The sequence below is a fragment of the Macaca mulatta genome, chromosome 16 (assembly GCF_049350105.2).
Source record: "Macaca mulatta isolate MMU2019108-1 chromosome 16, T2T-MMU8v2.0, whole genome shotgun sequence".
NCBI lineage: Eukaryota > Metazoa > Chordata > Mammalia > Primates > Cercopithecidae > Macaca > Macaca mulatta.
This window is the reverse complement of record NC_133421.1, coordinates 42,326,726-42,349,768: the sequence shown is the minus strand read 5'-3', so window position 1 is coordinate 42,349,768 and position 23,043 is coordinate 42,326,726. Positions and strand designations below refer to the sequence as shown.

Sequence of the window (23,043 nt, the reverse complement as noted above, 5' to 3'; positions counted from 1 at the left end):
GTTACTCAGATGTTTATAAATGCACACAATCAGTAACTAGCAGAGCCAGGGTTCAAACCCAGGGCTCCAATGCTGTATGACTCTAAAGCTCATAATTGGAGGCCAAGGTAGGAGGATCATTTGTGGCCAGGAGCTCCAGACCAGCCTGGACAGCATAGAGAGAACCTGTGTCTACAGAAAAATCAAAAAATTAGCCAGGCATGGTGGTGTACACCTGTAGTCCCAGCTATTGGGGAGGCTGAGGCAGGAGAACCACTTGAGCCCAGGAGTTTGAAGTTACAGGGAGCTATGGTCATACCCCCGCACTGCAGCCTAAGTGACAGAAGGAGACCCTGTCTCTAGAAAAATAAAAACATAAAATAAATCTCCTACTCTTTCCAACATATGGTCCCTGTCCATCTCAGGAACACACAGTCTAACAAGGGGATAAAACTCATCGACTCCATCACGTGGAAACCATGAGTTTTGCCAAGAGAAGCAGAAACAAGATGCTTTCACCCTTGGGAGAGATTCTCATCTAAGAACTGGCAAGGTGGGCTGAACCTTATTGAAAGTAACCTAATGAACATTGCATAAGCTAGGCACATCTGTGAAGAAAGGGGTCAAAGTTTTGTGTATTTTCAAAATAAAACTCTGTCCTTTCTAAATAGGCCAGTATCGTTGGTTAAAAAACCCACACCCACGAAACAGAAACTCTCATACATTATAAGCAGAAGTTTAAATTGGTACAGTCTCTTTGGAGACTAATTTGGCAATATAATTCATAAATTTTAATTGCTTATATCCTTTGAACTAGTAATTTGAATTCTAGATGTGCGTTCTACAGATGTACATACACATATGCACAAAGAAATAGCTACCATTACATTTATGCTTGCATTGTTCATAGTAACAAAACTAAATGTTCAATAGGGACTGATTAAATATATTATTGTATAATCACCCATGAAATGGAATACTATGCAGCCTTAAAAAACTCGGCTTTTCTCTGTCTACTTGCATGAGACTTTTGCCAAGATAAACATTTTAATTAGAGAAAAAAAAATGCCATTCATGCAAAAACAACTACTACTAAACTGTTTCTAAACAAATTTACAGAAAAACAGCAGCAGTGGTTGCCTCTGAGGAGGGAAGCTATGAGAAAGATGAGAGAGAAACACTTTTTACTGTGTATTCATTTACGCCCTTTGAGTCTTTTACTAAGAGTCTTATCTTGCCTATTCTAAATTAATTAATTTACTATATAAAGAGGATTAGAAATTGGATTTTTATTATCAACTTCTAATTTTTATATAATTTTGAATTTACAGAAAAGATAGATAATACTACAAGAAACCCCCTTTTGTTCTTTACCAGTTGTTTACATTTTTGCTCTATTTGCTTCTTAATTTCTCTTTGTATATTTTTATATATGTATGTAGTTCTTTTTTGTAACCATTGGAGAATAAATTGGAGACATCAGGCCCCTATCATTAAATAAGTCAGGGTGTGTTTCTGGGGCCTGTCATGAGGTGGGGGGTTGGGGGAGGGACAGCATTAGGAGATATACCTAATGTAAATGACAAGTTAATGGGTGCAGCACACCAACATGGCACATGTATACATATGTAACAAATCTGCACGTTGTGCACGTGTACCCTAGAACTTAAAAAGTATAATAAAAACAACAACAACAACAACAAAAATACCTTTGGCTGAGAAAGAGAGGGAAAGAGTTTATCCAATAACTACAGAGGATCAAAGAATCTAGGAGTTCTCTATGAGATGTTTGTTCTGCGGCAGGCACTGCATCTCACTTAATATTCAACTGAAAAGTCTTGGTATGAAGGACATTCCCACATCCATTGTTAGTCACTGCTGAAGAGTTGATTTAATATCTTACTCCATTCCATGTCCCTGTAACTCCTCTGATAACTTTTGTTTAGAACTCAATGCCAGGAAACAGTTGTTTCTTCTGAATAAATGTGCTCTCTTTCTTTCATCTGACAGTAAAAAAAAAAACAATAATAATTCAGAGTGTGTTTCTTAAGAACAAGGACCTTGTCTTACAAAACCACAATACAATGATCAAAATCAGAAAGTGTAATTTTTTTACACAATTCTGGTTTCTAATTCATAGCTGATGTTCAGATTTTATCAGTTGTTCCAATGATATCCTTTTTTTTTTTTTTTTTTTTTTTGCCCAGGCTGGAATGCAATGGTGTGATATTGGCTCACTGCAACCTCTGCCTCCTCGGTTCAAGTGATTCTCCTTCCTCAGCCTCCCGAGTAGCTGAGATTACAGGCACGTGCCACCATGCCCAGCTAATTTTTGTATTTTGGGTAGAGATGAGGTTTCACCATGTTGGCCAGGCTGGTCTCAAACTCCTGACCTCAGGTGATCCGCCTCAGCCTCCCAAAGTGCTGGGATTACTGGTGTGAACCACCATGCCCCGCTCATTGCTGACATAATTTTAGTGCTCATGTGGTCCCAGATGGGTGCAGTGAAAGTCCATTCAAGCTAGCTCCTGTGTCCTTTTGACATGTGCCTTTCCTACTGTCTGGCTCAACAAGATAGTCCAGGATCATTTTGTACTTTCCCTGTTCCAGTGATAGAATCCGCTTTTCTTCAAGGAGCCCTGAGTCCTTTTCGTTAAGAAAAATGGTATTTCCAAGGCTGTATTTGGTGTTAAATGTTTCTCTAAGTGGACACAGTTAGGAAACGTGTGTGTATGCGTACCGATCTCTTCCTCTATACCTCTTCTCTCTCTTTGCCCCCCATATGCTATGAGTTAGTACTGATTCTTCCAATTCCAGTTGAGCCCCAATTTTGTAGCCTTCTTCTCCAATAATGAAAAATCTGTCTCAGAAGCTGAGTTGGAGTAGATACCATTTAATTTTATTTTTCTAGAATAAAAATTGCTATTTGTATCTAGATTATGTGAAGTTGTCCACATAGAGAAGATTGCTTGGAAGATAAAACATGAACAAGATAGATAATGTCCTCTATTCCTTTGCAGACAGACAAGAAACAAGTAAACAAAAAACAACTTGTGACCGGTATTACAAAGGAAACATACAGGTGTGGAATGATGGGGGATAGAGGAATTTTGATGGATAAGGAACTTGTGTGAAATTTAGGAAACAAACAGGTGTGGAATGATGGGGTTAGGAGAATTTAGGTGAATAAAGGCCAGTGCACACAGTAATCAGAGATAGATGGCATGAGATGAACCAATATCTGTGTGTCAGATTGGCTTGAGATTAAAGTTTCCCATTGAAAAGATTTAAGGCTCGGAATGCAGAGTAAGATAAGATTTATATTTTAAGACCATCCTTGCTACTGTATGGAGAACGGATGGAGAGTGAGCAGATCGGTTAAGATGATACCTATGGCAATGAAGATACCTGAGGCTGCATATTTTTGCTAACACCGTTCACTATCAAAACTCTTGCTCTATATAGGTGAAGAAGCTTATCTTATTGATTTGATTTGCATTTCTTTATTTGTAAGGAAGAACGAGACATTTTTATTGAATTTATTTTAGTATAACTAGTTTTATTCCTACGGTTATTATAACAAATTACTACAAACCAGGGGGGGCTTAAAATAAAGAAGTGTATTGCCTCACAGTTCGGAAAACTAGAAGTCCAAATTCAATGTGTCAGCAGAGCCATACCCCCAAAACCTTCAAGGGAGATACCCTTCCTGGCCTCTTCCTAGCTTCTGGCAGTGGTCGGCAATCCTTGGCTTGGCTTGGCTTGACTTGTGGCTGCATTCTTCTAGTCTCTGCCTCTGTCATTGCACAGTGTTCTCCCTGTGTCTCCCGTCCTGAGACATTTTTCTCTTTATTGGTTTAAGGTCCACCCTAATGACCTCCTCCTAACCTGATTTCGCCTGCAAAAACCCTATTTCCAGATAAGGTTACATCCACAGATACTGGGGGTTAGGATTTCAACATATCTTTTGGGAGAATACAGTTCTGCTTATGACACTAATGACCTGTGTTTTTTATTTTTCCAAGTGACTAGCCCATTTTCTAACACTGTTTATTGCTGTTTATTATTGGTATATTTATTTAATGTTTTGAAATGTTACCATTATCAGATACCTCACATCTATGACAAACTCACAGTCAACACCATACTGAATGGGGAAAAGTTGAAAGCATTCCCTGTGAGAACTAGAACAAAACAAGGATGCCCATGTTCACCGCTTCTATTCAGTATAGTACTAGAAGTCCTGGCCAGAGCAATCAGACAAGAGAAAGAAAGAGAGAGCATCCAAATTGGAAAAGAGGAAGTTGAACTGTCGCTGTTCACCAGTGATCTGATCATATACCTAGAAAACCCCTAAGACCCATCAAAAAAGCTCCTAGATCTGATAAACGAATTCAGTAAAGTCTCAGGATACAAAATCAGTGTACACAAATCAGTAGCACTGCTATATGCTGACAATGGCCAAGTTGAGAATCAAATAAAGTCCCTTTCACAACAACTGAAGAAAAAAAAAAAAACTTAGGAATATACTTAACCAAGGAGGTGAAAGATTACAAGGAAAACTACAAAGCACTATGGAAAGGAATATTAGATGGCGCAAACGGAAACATATCCCATGCTCATGAATGGATAGAATCAGTATTGTGAAAATGACCATACTACCCAAAGCAATCTATAGATTTAATGCAATTCCTATCAAAATACCATTATCATTCTTCACAGAACTGGGAAAAACAATCCTAAAATTCATATGAAACCAAAAAAGAGCCTGCATCACGAAAGCAAGACTAAGCAAAAAGAACAAATCTGAAAGCATCACATTACCTGACTTCAAGTTATACTACAAGGCTATAGTTACCAAAACAGCATGGTACTGGTATAAAAATAGGCATGTAGACCGGTGGAACAGAACAGAGAACCCAGAAATAAAGCCAAATACAGCCAACTGATCTTTAGCAACTGGGGAAAGGACACCTTATTCAGTAGATGGTGCTGGGAAAACTGGAAAGTCACATGTGGAAGAATGAAACTGGGTCCTTATACAAAAATCAACTCAGGATGGGTCAAATACTTAAATCTAAGACCTGAAAGCATAAAAATTGTAGAAGATAACATAGAAAAATTCTTCTAGACATTGGCTTGGGAAAGAATTCATGACTAAGACTCCACAAGCAAATACAACAAAAACAAATAGATGGCACCTACTTAAACTAAAAAGCTTCCGCACTGCAAAAGAAATAATCAGCAGAGTAAAAAATCAAAAAATAGTAGATACTGGTATGGATGCAGTGAAAAAGGGAACACTTTACACTGCTAGTGAGAATGTAAACTCACCAGTACAACCACTGTGGAAAACAGGATGGAGAACTACCATTTGATTCAGTAATCCCACTACTGGGTATTTACCCAAAGGAAAAGAGGTCATTAAGTGAAACAGACACATGCACACGCATGTTTATAGCAGTACCATTTGCAATTGCAAAAATATGAAACCAACCTAAATACCCATGAACCAACGAGTGGATGAAGAAAATGTGGTACATATACACCATGGAATACTACTCAGCCATAAAAAGGAACAAAATAATGTCTTTTGTAACAACTTGAATGGAGCTAGAGGCCATTATTCTAAGTGAAGTAACTCAGGAATGGAAAGCCAGATATCATATGTTCTCATTTGTAAGTGGGAGCTAAGCTATGAGGATGCAAAGGCACAAGAATGATATAATGGACTTTGGGAACTTGGGGGGAAAGGGAGTGAGGTGGGTGAGGAATAAAAGACTACATACCAGGCCGGGCACCGTGGCTCACGCCTGTAATTCCAGCACTTTGGGAGGCTGAGGTGGATAGATCACGAGGTCAAGTATCGAGACCATCCTGGCCAACATAGTAAAACCCCGTCTCTACTGAAAATACAAAAATTAACCGGGCCTGATGGCGCATGCTTGTAGTCCCAGCTACTTGGGAGGTTGAGGCAGGAGAATCGCTTGAACCCGGGAGGTGGAGGTTGCAGTGAGCCGAGATCATGCCACTGCACTCCAGCCTGGGCCACAAAGTAAGACTCAGTCGCCCCCCACCAAAAGAAAAGACTACATACCTGGTACAGTGTACACTGCTGCTTGGGTGACAAGTGTACCAGAATCTCAGAAATCACCCCTAAAGAACTTACCCGTGTAACAAAAACCCACCCGTTCCACAAAAACCATTGAGATTTAAAAAATTTAAGATTTTACATATGAGATAATACAAAAAAATTATTTTGCTTACTTTTCTCCACCTTTTCTTCCTGTCCCCTTCTATTTTCAGTGGTGTCCATTCTCTTTATGTCTTTGAATATGACTTTTATTGCTGTGGATTTTTTTTTTTCTCTCTTCTGGTTTTTTCTTGAGCTCTTCTAGCTTTTTATCTCTTGAAAACATGATTTTAAACACAATTTCTCCTTTTAAATGATGCCTTCTTTGATATCTTATTTTAGAGCGCTACATTTTCTTTGTATTCTTTGCTTTCATACAGAATGTTCTTTCATAATTTTTCTACTTTGTGATGTCTTTTTTGGGAGGAGGGTATGCTTGGTCTGCCTTTTGCCTGTCAGATGTTTTACTCATTACCTACTTTTTTTTTCTTTTCTTTTCTTCTAACATCTTACCATGTGCCCCATTCTGGTTCACTTCTAATGACCGTCAATTTTTTTTTTTTTTTTTTTTGACGGAGCTTTGCTCTTTCGCCTAGGCTGAAGTGAAGTGACGTGATCTCAGTTCACTGCAACCTCCGCCCCCTGGGTTCAAGAGATTCTCCTGCCTCAGCCTCCCAAGTAGTTGGGACTACAGGCCTGTGCCACCACGCCCGGCTAATTTTTGTATTTTTAGTAAAGACGACGTTTTGCCATGTTGGCCAGGCTGGTCTCAAACTCCTGACCTCAGGTGATCCACTCACCTCAGCCTCCAAAATGCTAGGATTACAGGCGTTAGCCACCGCGCCCAGCCTAATGATTATCATCTTTGAGTGGATATGGTTCATTCTGGGTTGAAAAACAAAATGCACTGAGTTTGGTGGTCTGCTGTTCATTCCCTGTCTCACCAGCCCTCTGCCCTGAAATGGCAAGAAGCTTGCCTGACTGGAAAGCAAGTTCTGTCTGTATGCCTGAGACTTCTGGGAGGTGATTTAGCATTACCTCTTTTCATTTATCAAGATCATCTGCTGCAGAGCCACTGCACTTTTTCTCTTTTGCCTCACCACTCTGACAGCCTGTTTTTTTATAAAAAGGAATTTCTAGTTATTTCTTTACCCTTACCTTACATATACTTAGAAGTGTCAAATGGGACTTATTTTGTTCCAAAGCCACCTGCATACTGAGACCCTGACATTCTTTGCAAAAGACTTTCAGTGTGGCTACTCAGGAACTGGCGCCTACTTCTGGAGAACTCCAATGCCGGAGATCTGGAGAGGCATACATTCACTCTTAGCAACCTGCCTCAACTAGGTCTAGTTTTTATAGCTTTTCACAAGCTTTCTTCATAGATTGTGGTTCAGAGTTGTAGCTAGTTTTTTGTTTCATTGTAGGTGATGTCTTTTTCTGTTTTTGTTATTCTTGTTGATTTTCAGAGGGTAGAAAGGGGGCCAAGATGTCATTACTTTATCCTCCTTCAATGGAAGACCCTTGAATGGTATTTGAAGTGATACTAGACTCAACCCTAGAGAACTGGAATATTTAGAGATCACGGAAAAAGAGGAGCCAGGAAAGGAGACTGAGAAGGAAAACCAGAGAAGTAGAAGGAAAATGAAGAGAACGTGGCTCAAAGAAGCCAATAGAAGAGTGCATTGAGGAAATGGGAGTCAGTGTCGAATAGTGAGAAGTTAAGTAAGATGACCACAGAAAACCAATGAGTGAGTTTAGCAATTTGGGCAGTTTGGTCAAGATTTATTGAAGTGCTGGAGTGGAACCAAAATTGCAGTTGTCTGAGGAGATAATGAAAGGCAAAAAAAAAAAAAAAATGGCATGGGTAGATGGACACCTCTCCTGAGAAATGGGAATGTTCATGGTAACTTAAGATTCCATTTAAATTCAAAAAAGGAAGGAAGACAGGCCAAATCAGTGTGATTAAGCAACACCTGCTCAGAAAGTGTATGTATGTTCCTCCTGAAGTAAATGAATAATACTTATGAATAAGATTTTATTAATACCGTACCTAGTAGACCATTCACAGAGAATTTTCTTCCTGATTATAATTGGTTCCGTATATTTCAAGAAGTCAACCAAGGATAACACTGAATTCTGTTAGTGGGTGAATCTAACTTAGAAGCTTCAGGAGTACATTTGAGATATAGTTATCTGAAATACATTCCTTTTTCTCTTCTGCCTAACTCAAAGTTAAATATATTTTTGTCCCTTTTGTTCAGTAAGTTTTAAGATTCTGTCCAGTTTCCCCATGAAACAACGCCGATTTCTCTTTCCTCGTTTCTTTTACCATTCCCCTCACTGAGCACCTTATTGATGTCTTGAACTAGAAAAGTCTTCACTGATTCCTTGTTTCCAGTCACATCAAATGTAAACTCCCTCAAATGTAAACTCCCTAAGCCTGGCTTCCATATCATATCAAATCTGACCCCCATGTACCTTTCCAACTGTTCCCCAGCATTCCTTATCACAGTCTTCTACTCTGACTGGGCCAGCCACATTGCTGTTCTCCATACCCTACTCCTCCCCGCAGTGTCTTATTTTTCTGTGGGGTTGTGCATGTAGTCTGCCGGTGACTGATCTGAAGGAGCTGATCGCATCTTGATTTCCTACTATAGATGGTCCTGTATATAAGTAACATGTGCAAATTTACAAGGCTACTTTAAAAAAAAGTTTCAGAATTCTTGTACAGTGAACTATTGTTTGCCAAAGGCATTATTATACCTTTATATTTTCTTCATTACTACTCACTAATTCAAAACTTTTTAGAACCTCTTTGTTTCACTTAGAAGCCAGTGAAAATATATGTCCCTTTTAATAAATATTTTTAAACTTATTAGTTTAAAAAATCAATTGCTATTAAGCTATGTTAACTATTTAGGAAGTTCTAAAAAGAAAAAAAAAAAAAGTTAACAGAGCAAAGACCATAAAACTGATGTTGGAGGTGGAGTATTAAGAGTGACTTCATAGAGGAACTGGTGCTTAGGCTTTTGAAGGAGAGGGAATCTGGCAAGCACATGGGGAAGAAGGAACCAGGAAAAGGTATGTGAGGCAGAATGAACTCCATGGGCAAAACCATGAAGGCATGGTGCTCTTGGGAACTGTAAATGCTCATCAATGAGAACGAGAGTAACAGAGACAGAGAGAAGTGGTAGGGGAGGTTTTGGTGGATGAAAGTGTTGTTGGTAGACAGAAGTCAAGAGAAACCTGGAGGCTAGACCCTGTATGCTCTGCTATGGAGTTTGGGTGTTATTCTTAGTGTTCCTCATTAAAAGTGGTTTATTGGGATAATCTTTGTCACTACAGTACATGCTTTTATTACCCTACCTATCATACTATATTGTTGTTATTTATGTACACTGCTTTCCTGTTCTCCTTTTTTAATTCCCAGGGTTTGACCCAGCACAAAATAGATACTGAATACATTTGAAGAATAATTATAAAAGTTTGTCATAAAAGGTTTGCACACAGAGGTCATAGGAACACCTTCCTTGGTATCTTGTAAAAGATGATAACATCCTATTTGTCATCTAGGATAATTACTGTAGTTCTTCCTGGAGGCAAACAGAGTAGGCAACTATGTTACCTTAGTGCTTACTTCATACCCTACGGCTTTCCAATGCAAACTGAAATTTGAGTTGCTGTTAAGGTGTGTACTGGCACCATCTAGTGGTGATTTTAAGACCCAGCCAAATTGAAAGTTTTGTATTTGATAACCAAACTTAGAATTTCAAGTAAAATGAACTTCTAACGTTTTGTGAATTGCTGATGCATTGTATTTAATGTCATATTCTGTTAATATTTGCCACTATCTTTGAATTAACAGTTATGCATTCAATTATTTTCTTAAGACATGAGATCTTGCTGTGTTGTCCAGGCCGGACCCAAACTCCTGGGCTCAAGTGATCCTTTTGCCTCAGCATCCCAAATAGCTGGGTCTGCAGGCATGTGCCACTATGCCCAGCCCTTTAATTATTTCGTACATGGTGCCTGTAGGTTAATAGAATATATTTTATTTGTAATAAAATATTATTTTAGAGCATAATGGTCTATTAGTGGCTTTAAAAAGTATCCAGTGAGAAAGAAGGTACATCATTGGACAAACGTGGAATCTTACAATATTCTAATCTCATACATTATTTGCTGTGTCTCTTAGTTGCACAGTTCCAGGCTCATGAGACATCCTTCTGCTTTTCTTCATTTCTTTTTTCTGTTTGGACAGTGCTTCTTCAAAACTAAAGAATCATCCCCTTTTGATTCTTTTCATTGGAGATACTTGAGCATGTACTGCAAATTTGCAGGTTGAGCCAGAAAAACTTGCATAGTGAATCTTAGCCTCTTATTATTTTTGCGAGTCTTTGAACAGTTGTTACATAGACATTTTGCTTGTGACATGTAGTTGACTGACAGCTGAGTCAGGGAATTGGATTTTTTTTTTTTTTAAAGACAGAGTCTTACTCTGCTGCCCAGGCTACAGTGCAGTGGTGCGATCTTGCCTCACTGCAACCTCCACCTCCCAGGTTCAACCAATCCTCCTGCCTCAGCCTCCCAAGTAGCTGGGATTATAAACATGCACCACCATGCCCAGCTAATTTTGTATTTTTGGTAGAGATGGAGTTTCACCATGTTGCCCAGGCTGATCTCAAACTCCTGGCCTCAAGTATTCCACCTGCCTTGGCCTCCCAGAGTGCTGGGATTACAGGCAAGAGCCACTGCATCTGGCCAGGGAATTGGATTATGATAATTGAATTCACTCATTCCTCATGTGTAAGGATTGTTGTGATTTCAGTAGCAATGTTTATAAAACAAAAACATTATTAAAAAATCTCCCTTATGCATAACATAATCAGAAGCATACAATTAGTGATCTTTTTTAAAAAGTACTTATTCAATGCCAGTAGATAGAGGGGTATAATTGTGACCATTTTACAGATGAAGAAGCTGAAACACATGGAGGTTAAGTAGCTTTCACAAGGTATCACTGCTATTGAGTTTGCAATGTGAGCATTCAAACCCAGATGTAAAGGACTCAAAATCAATGCTTTTAGCTACCATGTAAACTTCCTAACAATTGAGAGGATACATAGAAAACCCATAGTAGAAAAATGCACCAAAAACCTTGAAGTAGTTAATAACTCTTAAAATACTCGAAATACTTGATAAAAATCTTGGCTTCAATTTATTGTTGAAATTATCAACATCTGTTTGTTTCCATTACTAATTATAGCCAACAGCCTTCATTCCAGCTTAAAGGAAATTAAAGGTTCTTGCTCTTTGGTCCCAAGTGCTTAGTTATTTCTCCTGCTCCACTGGCCATGAAGCAAGCGTGCTTAGAGACATGCTGTCTGTGAACCAGCGTTTTGCTTGCCAGGGCACGCCCTTCGCTCAGTTCTTGGATGTGAGAGAGATGTCTACCAGTATCTCTCAGCTGGTAGAGCGTGTTGGTGGCAACCGCTTGTTATGTGGAAACATTGAAGCTCTGGGTCACATTTGTTTCTATGTGTGGATTACTGTGTAAAAACAGTGGATGTATATGGGTTTTCTAAATTTTATATTTAAAAATTTTGTTAAATAGACACAAAGTTGCACAATTGCAGTCATATCATACCTACTCAAGCTTTGTATTCTTTTTTTTTTTTTTTTTGTCCTGTGGCCTCTTCTCACCTGCCCATGTGGCCGTCCTCTTTATTTCTCTCCTTCCACATCACCTGTGTGTATAAAATGATGCATAAAATATAACATGTATTCTTCCATATTTTTTCATGCTTATGTACTCATTTATAAAATATATCTATGTACAGATACAAATACATATGTGATTAGATTTTTAACCCTATTTTATGGGGAAAAGGTAGAATCGTATTATGTATACTTTAAAAATACATGTGCCTTTCAACCAGCTGTTCCATTCCTGAGAATCTGTACCACAGAAGTAAAAGCACCAATCTGTAAGATTATGTATCAAGAGTGTTTTCTGCAGTATTGTTCATAGAGGTAGGACGGAACAGGAATTGTTGAATATATAATGATATATCTACACCATGGAACTTTAGGCAGTCATAAAAAAACAAATTTGATTTATAGCAGAGGTATCTCCTCTGCCATTCTCTCTGTTACGGATTTTACTGTTTATATTCATTTACCAACATTTTAGTGAGGTTCAAGAGGGAGAAAAAAAAATAAATGTATATGACAGTCCTCTTTATAATTGAAAATCTGACTAAGTGGATTTCAGGATCTGCTTTAACTTCTATTTCTTTTCCTCCTAGAGCTCTGAGATTGTCTCCAACTCTTTTTAGCTCTTTCATCTTCTTACCCTTTTGTATTTTGGGAACAGGAAATCCCCAGCCTCCAACAAGTTAAATTCTTCCTTCTTGCCTGGCTTTTAACCCCTACTGGTCTTTTCTACCAATGGCATCTGAAGGGGCACAGCCTCAAACGTTCTCTCTACAAGTTAACTCAGAGCCAATGAAATGTCAGTTCAGAAATTATTCCTAGGTTATTTGAACTTGCTTGGAAATAAGAGACTCATAGGACAGATACAGCATTTCTCTGTAACCACAGCTACGTCTTCCTTTTCTTTTGCTTCTGTACAGATTTGAAAAAGGGCGCATCTATACGTTCATTGGAGAAGTCGTCGTTTCTGTGAACCCTTACAAGTTGTTGAACATCTATGGAAGAGACACAATTGAGCAGTATAAAGGCCGTGAGCTGTATGAGAGACCGCCTCACCTTTTTGCTATTGCAGATGCTGCTTACAAGGCTATGAAGAGGCGATCAAAAGACACTTGTATTGTGATATCAGGTAATTGGAGGGGGTCCCCTGTATTTCCAAAGTCAAAATGTGTTTCATTTATATGATACTAAAGAATCCAAACAATTGATTAAATCTTTTTTTAAAGGTAGAAGCCTGAGCAATTCTATAGGAGAGAGAAAAGTGATGGACATTAAATACCGAATTATTTATATAATTTCTGATAATCCTCTAATCTTGGTTCATTTACGAATACATATTACACTTGGATGGCTTCTGGCCAATTTGTTAGATTGAGCTGACATGGAAAATGTTTCCATCTCATACCCATAAAAGTACTGGATAAAATGTAACAAAATTATTTTAAATAACAAAATGAAACCAAGAAAATGAAATATTGAGGTACGAAAAGGAAGAATGAACTCAAAATCAGACTGGTGCTTGGGAGCTAGTGTTGAGGGACCTACAGAGGCATATGGGCCAGAAATAAGCTTTCAGAGCTAAGGGGCTGAGCGTTGAAGCCCAGCGAGGCGGGAGATAGGCACGAGATAGGCTGCAGACCTCGCATGTTCGAGAACTGGAGCCAAACTACCTACGTTAAGGAGAGCCCTTCAAGGACCCTCGTGTAGTGAAATGGGGACAAGAAAAATATCTGTCCACTGACCCAGGATGGCCTCTCCCAAATTGTGGAAATTTCTTCAGGTGCTAATAATACCTCACATTTGCACTGGTGGTTTTATGCTTTTAGAAACACTTTTATAATCATTATTCCAACTCTCTGGTATGTAGAACACTTACTCTTCTACTTGATAGACAAGAGTATTAAAGGGCAGAGGAGTTAAGTAACTTAGTGTTGGAGTTAGAAAATTATATCCTAGGACTATGTTTTGTTTAAAACACATCACGAAAACAATATTGCTGGGTTTTAAAGGGGAGAATAAAAACAGTTATGTGAGTGTGTGGTGTAAAAGCAAAACATTTCTTCACCTTGAGTGCCTTATTCTTCCCAAAATTCCAGCAGTAACAGCTGTTAACAGTTTAGTGTTTATCCTTTTATACATTTTCTCTGTATGTGCAAACACATATAGTCATAATTGCATGTTATTATATTATAAATGTATAATTATATAGAGAGAATTATATCTGTTATATAACTCATTTTTCCATTTAATAATATATAGTAAATATCTTTTCATTGGTGTTTTCTATAGAGCTAGTGCGTTCTTTTTAATAATTGTGTAGTGTTCCCATTAAATAATTGAATCACAATTTATCCAGTTATCTACTGATGGATATATAATTTCCAGATTTTAACCATGACTTACAGTACAGTCTATAGAAATATTTTAAAACCTTTGAACATTATTATTATTTGGTTATGTTAGTATTTTTTAGTATTTCCTTAGGAGAAATTTCTACCAGTGGAATTTTTGAGTCAGAAGGCGTAAGCATTTAACATTTTTGATAGATACTTTGAAATTGGTTCCTTTTTCCCCATCCCCCAGCCATTATCCCAATTGTCATGCTTTTTCTATGATACCTTGTGTCTGGAGCTTGCTGTTTTGTTTTTTCATTAAAATTGCTCTAATTTTTTAAACGAATTATTTTGTCCCCTTTAAGATTAAAAGAAATTCTCTTGCAGAAAATAAGGTTATATGAATTTAGTTGTAACCACTGTTTGACTCACTACCTTATTTCTTTTCTGCTAGACTATGAGTCCCTGCCAAGTACTAAAACTTTAGTCTTAGTTTACCACATTGGTACTGTTTTCCTAAGTAAATTTTTGTTTGTAGTCTACTCATTATTTTAGTTTTATAATAGTTTTATTTTCTTCCTCATATTCACGTCTGTTAGAACCACTAACCATGTCAAGGCAGGATGAAATAACTCAAAAAAGCAAAAAAATGAAACAGTGCAACATGAGGGATTTTAAATGCATCACCAGTATCAGATTTTTAAATTACTCTATTAAAAATTAGCTTACTCTTGGTTTAAATTATTATGTTAAGCCCTGAACAATTTTTCCCCCCAGGGGAAAGTGGAGCTGGTAAAACGGAAGCCAGTAAGTACATTATGCAGTATATTGCGGCCATCACCAACCCCAGTCAGAGAGCAGAGGTTGAAAGGTAAGGGCACTCTAATAATGGGGAGGAATTCTTCTTAGCACTCCGTTTTCTCTATAGACTTGGCTAGGCCTAAACTCTACAGGTTGAGCATTTTTGGGGTCTAAACCTATGGGTTGAGCATTTTTTGATGATTAAGCTACTTTGATTCTCTTAAGTGCATATTGTCTCTGTACTTTTATTTATTTCACTGTATCTATTTCTAGATTTGTTTTTAGTAGAAAAATACTACTATGGTAAGCTTTACCTAATTATGAGACCAAAAGAATCATTACTCTGAAGCAGTTGAAAGTGTTCCCATCCTGGTTTGTTACTGTTGACTTAAATGTGGTCAGCAGAGCTGTTATAATTTACACTGGTAGGTTCTATTGTTCAAGCTCTCACAGGTTCCTTGCTCTTTTCACCATACCAGGGTTTTTAAAAAACTGTGTTCTGAGAGAAGTGGGACTCTGGAAGGCAGACCCATGCCTTTCCATCATCATCATTACAACATTCAGAACCCACTGACAGTGGAATTTCTGAACAAGATTCATTTTCTAAAAGGATTTCATGCCATACTGTGCTGTTGTTCACGGAAAGATGAGTGATAACGCTGGTCTCTACTGTCTGGGGCCCAGCATTTAGGGGAGCAGCTGGCACATAGTATTTGCTTAACAAATATGTAAGGGATGAATGGGTGATAGCTATCAAGCAACAAGACTCAAATTATGTGGCACAGCCTTTTTGAGGAGAGAAACTGTTTTCCTAATTGGTTACTTCAAAGCTCAGTACTAATTTAGTAAAGAGTCCCACCTCATCTACACATCACAATCTTCAGTTTTATGAATAGGAAGAAAGGATACTGGGTTGGTGTAAAAGAAGAGCGCTTACACTTCACTACCCCGCGTGCCCTTTCTTCTTTTCATCACGTTGGGCTGCATTGCTGGGTCAGGAGAGGCATTTTTCTTAATTGTAACACATTCCTGCTTGTTACTCTGACTTTGCAATCTAGTTTGACAAGGACAGGGATGTGTGTAAGTTTTCTTAATTTCCTTAGGAGCTCAGGAGAGCAACTAGATGAGAAATAAATTAATTTTACACCTACTATAGTAGAGTAAGGCATATATAAATTTACTAGTCTTTCACAAACATATCTTATCACAAGCAGTTTCCCTATGCACACATGTTTTTAAAATATGCTTTTGTTTATGAGGCGGTAAGGTTGAACTCTCCAGTATTAGTGGGAGTAACAGGAGATCTGCCACATCAAGTCATTTCAGAGGCCAAAGTTATTTCTGCAGGTATGCCTGTATAAGAGGAATTTTATCAGTGGAATGAAAACAAGGATATAGCATGAAGTTTAAAATGTATCCATTGGGAGGGACTGCTGTATAGAAAGTTAGCATTCGTCGAATAAAGAATGCATTAAATGACTGGTGCAAAGGAGAAGTACCATACAGCTTCAAACAAAATAATGAGCAATTTCTGAACTAGTGGAGATTAAATTTGTGATGTATAACTAAGTACAATAAAATATCACAATTCCAGGTTTTATAAGCAAGTGCCTTAAAAATTGTATCATTTTCTGTATCACCTATTCTTTCCCTTTTCAGAACACATCTTTTAAAAATTTTTCTTTATGTAGATAAAATATGTACATTTATAAAAGGAAAAACAAAAATTACAGAATTAAGTTGAAGGCGTAAAAGTTCCCTGAAATCCTACTTTGCCCACTCCGTCAGTCTCCTGTCTAGATAACCATAGTAAGGTGTGCCAATCCCTCCAATTTTTAAGCATTTGCTGGCACATGTGCATGCACACACACACACATACATGTGTACACACACATAGACACACAAGGATCCTGCAATGCATGTTGTTTGACAACTTGATTTTATATTCATTAATATATGCTGGACATTTCCATGTGAGTACATATTGATGTACCTCATTCTTTTTAGCACCTGTATAGTATTTCATTATATTGGGAAACAAAAATTTATTTTTATCCCTGTTGGTGGACATTTAAGTTGTTTGGGTTTTTTTGATATTGCAAACAATGCTGGAGTCAGCATCTTTGTATAAATATTTGTATGTGTTTCAGCAAAATCCAGTTTTTAAAAAATTCTAGTCTCTATAAGTTTTTATAATGACTTTCGTGTATCTGTGTTAAAGAGTGAAGAATATGTTGCTTAAGTCCAACTGTGTTTTGGAAGCTTTTGGAAATGCCAAAACCAACCGTAATGACAACTCCAGCAGGTTTGGAAAATACATGGATATCAACTTTGACTTCAAGGGTGACCCTATTGGTGGGCATATCAATAACTACTTACTGGAAAAGGTAAAATGTGCTTAATTTCTGAGGGTAATGTTTTAAGTGCTGAATGTTTAAACAAATTATAGAATTTCTTCTATTGACTCAAAATAGCTTTAAATCCTATTCTCCCTTCTGGATTAGCTTTTTATGATAAGATATTCTTCTTTTGTCTTCTCTTCTTAGCACTTACAATGTCAAGTTGGAAAAAGTTGTGGACTTTGTAGATAGATTTAGCTATGCGTGTGAATGGGTGGGGGCACAGGTATGAGTGTGTGCCAACTTCTGGGTAAGGTTTAGCCAAAAATCAATCTTAAGACTAATCAGTTCTAGTCTTTTTGTACATCACCATCTTCTATACATTTTAATTTTAATTAATTTGATATTTCATTTTCTTCTAGTTTCTATTTGTTCATTGCTTTATAGTAACATATATGTAATTTGTGGTCTTACATCCTAATTATGAAGCAAACTTATTTGGTCAGTAAAAACTTAAAATAGGCCCAATTTCTAGAGGATTCCAATTAGAATTCTCTTCTTGGGACCACCAGAGAGGTTATGTCTGGTTTTGTTTTGTGTTTTTTGAGACAGGGTCTCACTCTGTCATCCAGGCTGGAGTGCAGTAGCGTGGCTCACTGCAGCCTCAACCTCCCGGGCTTAAGCGTTCCTCCTACCTCAGCCTCCTGAGTAGCTGGGACCACAGGCAAGGGCCACCATACCCAGCTAATTTTTTTTTTATTTTGTAGAGATGGGGTCTCCCTGTGTTGCCCAGGCTGGTCTCAAACTCTTAGGCTCAAGCAGCTCTCCTGCCTCAGTCCCCCAAAGTGCTGGGATTACAGGCATGAGCTGCTGCACCCAGCTGGTTGTGTCTTAACTAATCTTGATTATCAGTGGACATGACTGCAAGAGAATACATAGAGTTCATTTTTACAGTTAAGCTTGTGCTTTATAAAATTAAGTCTCCACCTTGAATTTACACAGATCTAAGCTGATAGGTTTTCTCAGTTAAGGGTTTCCTATCTCAATTAGGCCATAGCATCCTTTATGACCATATAATGCAGTATAATCTTTATTTTTGTTTGTTATAGTGTAGTCGGACTGTTAAGGAAATAAATGTATTATCAGAGTCAGTTGAAAAAGGACAGGAAATGCCAGGTATTATTATCAGTCTTTTTTCCAAAATGTTTCATGAATTCACTTTATGTATAATACATATTCAATCAAAAGGGTCCTTTTGAATGAACTCATATTTTGAACCCTCTCCTAACAGCGGTGTTTTTGGAACCATCTAAGGCAGAGGTCCCTATGGATTGATCTTGCTCAACTGACTTTTATTACAGGATATAAGGCATTGCTTTTTGAAATGCCAGCAGACCCTGGGGAAAGGAATGTTGAGAATATTCCTCCCTAAGCATTCCTTCCTATTCTCCCCACTTCTAATCCTTATCCCACCCCCAACCACCAAATTCCATCTTTAGGCTCCAGGTTAAAAAAATCAAAATAGTTTCATTCTTCAAAAAGTTTTAGGGACATCTGTTTTAAGCAATAAAAAGAATTATCAAAGAATTGCAGGGGAAACCCCATAGAGAAGACTCATTCTTAGATTAGTATATAATCCATGGGGTCTTTAAGATATTTAACTGACTTGGGATAGGTCGGATAAAGAAAAAGGAGCATTAACCTTGACTATGCCTTCAGCTCCAGCCACCTCTTTAAGAGGAAATTGTTGGGCAGGTGGGAAGGCTAGTCATGGAACGAAACTGTAAGCTGGACCGGGTGTGAGGAGGGGAGAGGTGATAAAAGGATTATAGGATAGCGGAACAGAGGCTGAGGAAGAATTGGGACCTGGCTCGGACTGGTGAGGAGCAGCCTGGGGAGGAGGGGAAAGGCCAGATGGGTCCATAGAAAAGGATTCAAAGGACTCAGAGCTTGGGGTGGAGACTGAAGGAACAGATAGGAGAGAAAGAAGAAAGATTTGGGACGAGTTGCATTGGGAGCAGAGACTAGGGAGGGACTGATGTGTAAAAGAATGCCTGGATGTCAGGCATCTTAGACCATTTGCCCATTTTATGACAAGAATTATCTAGATCTTGTAGGATGGAGAAATTAAAAGTGCCATTTTCTGGCTATTTGGAACCACTGTAGAGTTTGTTTTGGGGTCAAGCGGTATTGCAGAAGAAAATAAGGCGTTTAGATTTAGGTCAGGTGTGAGTTGAAGAGGTTTTAAGTTCTTGAGAACACAGGCTAAGGGAGAAGAAGGAGGAATGGAGGGTGGAAGGTTGTCCATAGTGAAGGAGGCAAGCCTAGAGCAAAGAGAGGGTAGAGACATGGGCAGTGGCGGGGACGGGGGTGGCACTTGACACCCAGGGGAGGTGGTGCTTGCCACCAAGGTGAAGGATCAAGGCAGGCATCCCCGCGGTGATCAGACACCAGTGGAGTGTGGGTGAATAATCAGGGAGGCATCCCCACGGTGATTCAACACCAAGGGAAGACTGTCTTCCCGAGTCCGTGACCGGCGCTGGAGTTTTGGGTTCACGGATAAAACATGTCTCCTCTGTCTCTACCAGAAAAGGAAAGGAACTGAAATTAAGGGAAGGGAGAGATTGAAGGATAGCGCCAAGACTGAAAGGAGAAAGAGGTTGAGGGATAGTGAGAGAGGTTGGAGAAGAGAGTAAAAAGAGGCCGCTTACGCGATTTAAAATTGGTGAGATGTTCCTTGGGCTGGTTGGTCTGAGGACCTGAGGTTGTAGGTGGATCTTTCTCACGGAGCAAAGAGCAGGAGGACAGGGGATTGATCTCCCAAGGGAGGTCCCCGATCCGAGTCACGGCACCAAATGTCATCAGTTAAGGCAGGAAACGGCTATTTTTACTTCTTTTGTGATTCTTCAGTTGCTTCAGGCCATCTGAATGTATACGTGTAGGCTTGAGCTCAGAGGCCTGACAGTTCCCTAAGAAAGTGGCTCCTGTTTTATTTTAGGGGCACATTTTCAGGTTAACCATTTTAATTTGTTTTTTCTTAGTCTCGAGTGATTGTGCAACAGCCAGGAGAAAGAAGCTTTCATTCTTTCTATCAGGTTAGTAATCCGTTATACAGATAATTGATCATTTGCCCAGTTGTGCAGGAAATGAGTATTTGTGTCTTGGGCTTTCCCCTGTCCTATGCATCCCTCATCTCCATTGGCCCCACAACATGTCTTGCATGCACGCATGCACACACGCATGCACCACACCCCCTGCCCTACGTGCTTAAGAGCTTGGATGAGCATGACTGTTCCACCCAGCTGGCAGGAGCTTAGCCAACCAGATGACTGCCTTGGGTGAGCATCCGCCATATTTTCTTGCAGTGTAGATAACACTTTAATGACTGTGGAAGCTTTTGAAATGGTACATTCTAAATGTTAAATTAATTTTTGTTTTAGTTTGAATTGAAGCTGTTGTTTCCATATTTGGGAGTTCCAGAGATCAGAATACAAATTCAGTTTGTTTCACTCATACAGACTAAAAGCAATATGACTAGTTTTAAAAAACAATCCAGATTTATAACTTTTAGGGAGAATTGCCTTTTTAATCATCAAGTTTAGAAAAAAATTTGAGTATTTCAAAAGTGCCTTTAGATTCTAAAGCAAAAGTTTTTAAATAGCCCTCCTGTTGGCAAGTCTTTACACTTAGAGAACAAGTATGATACATTATTGTAATTTTTAAAGCCCAAAGTAATATAAATCAAGGCTAACAGAAAGTAATTGAATGGTGACAATACAATTGAATGCGATTCAGTCGAGTTCAGTTTCTTCTAGGTAACTGCTTTGATGGACACTAATTTGTATATATAAGTTCTGGTATATTCATTTTAAAATCAATTTTTAAAATCTGATAATTAGACTTTTTAAGTAAATGAAAGCATACAGTTTAATTTAGAGAATATAAACATAATACCTTCCAAAAACATGCTCTGTATAAAAGCACTATCAATATTGTGTTTATGGTTCTGTTGGCAATTTGCCATGTTTTAAATAAGCTATTTTTCTACCAAATTTAAAAGACTTCTGTTTATTTCAATAACCTGTAACTTTTTCCCAGTGTTCTCCCCACTTGGGTGAAAGTATTAAAATTTATGTTTATCCAACAGTACGATCATGGTTCCCCAGCTGTCCTCCTTTCCTGAGAGGTACTGATTGATGAGGAAAAGCTGTTTGTTTCCAGTGTGATTCAGCATATGACTGTCTGCTGATGCTTCTTACTTCCGTAGCAATATTGACTTTCTCTAAATTCTGAGACAGAACTATATCCTGTCTGTAATGAGGCTGCTAAGCAAGCAACCACCACAGAGCATAGGATCCTGTTTTACAAATGACAGCATTCAAAGCAAGAACCTTTGATGCCAGTTATATTGTAAATGAGATGAGACATTTTCAGATTAATTTTCTTTATGACTGCATAACATTCTCTGTAACTGATGACATTGAAGCCCATTTACCTTGAAGGTTTAAAAAAATAAACCAACAAACAAAACTTCTTCAAAGCTAGACAAAGGAAGACATAAGTGAATTAAGCCCAGAAAATGAATAAAAGCTAGATTACCACTAAGTTCACGTTTGGTTCAATGTACATCTGGCCAATTTATTTCTAACTAAATATTTTTCAGCTACTCCAAGGAGGTTCAGAGCAGATACTGCGCTCTCTACATCTCCAGAAATCCCTTTCATCCTACAACTATATTCATGTGGGAGCTCAATTAAAGGTGAGAATTTCCTCTTTGAGATTGCTCAGATATAAATCAATCAAAGAATTGGAAGAGACATTCAATAATCATCTGGTCAAGCCTGCTGCCTTTAGGCCAATAAGCATCTCTTTTATTCTCTTCTATTTTTTAAATTCTCAAGGACAGAGATTCAGCACATTTTTGAATCAACAACTTTGCTTAAAATCAATTGCGATATTTTATCACCATCTGACGGGAAAGAAGTTTTTTCCTATGTTCAATGTTGTATTTTAATTTCTAATCCTATCCCTATTCCTTTTATTTTGACACTATAAAAATATTGATAGGACTAGGAAGCCTACCTCCTGAGAAGATTCCGTATGATTTGGCCAAAGGCAAGTTAGTAAGACAAAATTAAAATGCACTTTGATTCTCCATTCACTGTTCGAATATTGATTTTGATGCACCCTAGAAATAGTTTTGTGGCCTTTGAGGCATTTCTATTCAACTTTCAAGTTTTTCCATTTTTTCTCTTTTCTTGCATACAAGCACTTGCATACACTTATATGCAGGCATATTTTTGCTCTTTTATTTCTAGTTCATTTTCTGCTAGTAATTTTACAACTAATTCTAATAATAGTTTGTTGATAATAGTTACACTATTATCCTGTTTCATAGGAGGGAAGGTATATAAATGCATATAATAAGATATGGCAGGATATAGATCACAGTATTAATTATTTATTCTGGATGGGTGAGATTATGGATGTTTGTGTTCTGTTTTTCCTTATTTAAAAAATTCTATATTAAAAAATCTATTGCTTTCATAGTTGGGGGAGAAATAAAAGAAACTGTAAAGGAAAAAGATCTAAGACATGGGAGATATTTCTTTAAAAATTTTATTAAAATAAACTAATTATACCTGCATTATTGGTTTAGTTGTATTTTTATTGCTGTGCATAGAAATTAATGATATTTTGGTTTCTGCAATTAATTTTCCATTATTTGACATTTAGGTTA

General features: G+C 37.9%; 1 protein-coding gene across 6 annotated transcripts in view; it reads left to right on the top strand.

Annotated features, from left to right (window-relative positions):
• Positions 1 to 23,043, top strand: part of MYO1D (myosin ID) — a 379,527-nt gene that overhangs the window by 84,296 nt on the left and 272,188 nt on the right. For all 6 annotated transcript variants that reach the window (XM_015119046.3, XM_077970764.1, XM_077970767.1 and 3 more), the window contains 5 exons: positions 12,751 to 12,959; positions 14,941 to 15,034; positions 17,186 to 17,351; positions 20,345 to 20,398; positions 21,967 to 22,062. In XM_015119046.3, the coding sequence (XP_014974532.1) occupies positions 12,751 to 12,959; positions 14,941 to 15,034; positions 17,186 to 17,351; positions 20,345 to 20,398; positions 21,967 to 22,062 (619 nt within the window). The remainder of the gene's footprint in view (positions 1 to 12,750; positions 12,960 to 14,940; positions 15,035 to 17,185; positions 17,352 to 20,344; positions 20,399 to 21,966; positions 22,063 to 23,043) is intronic.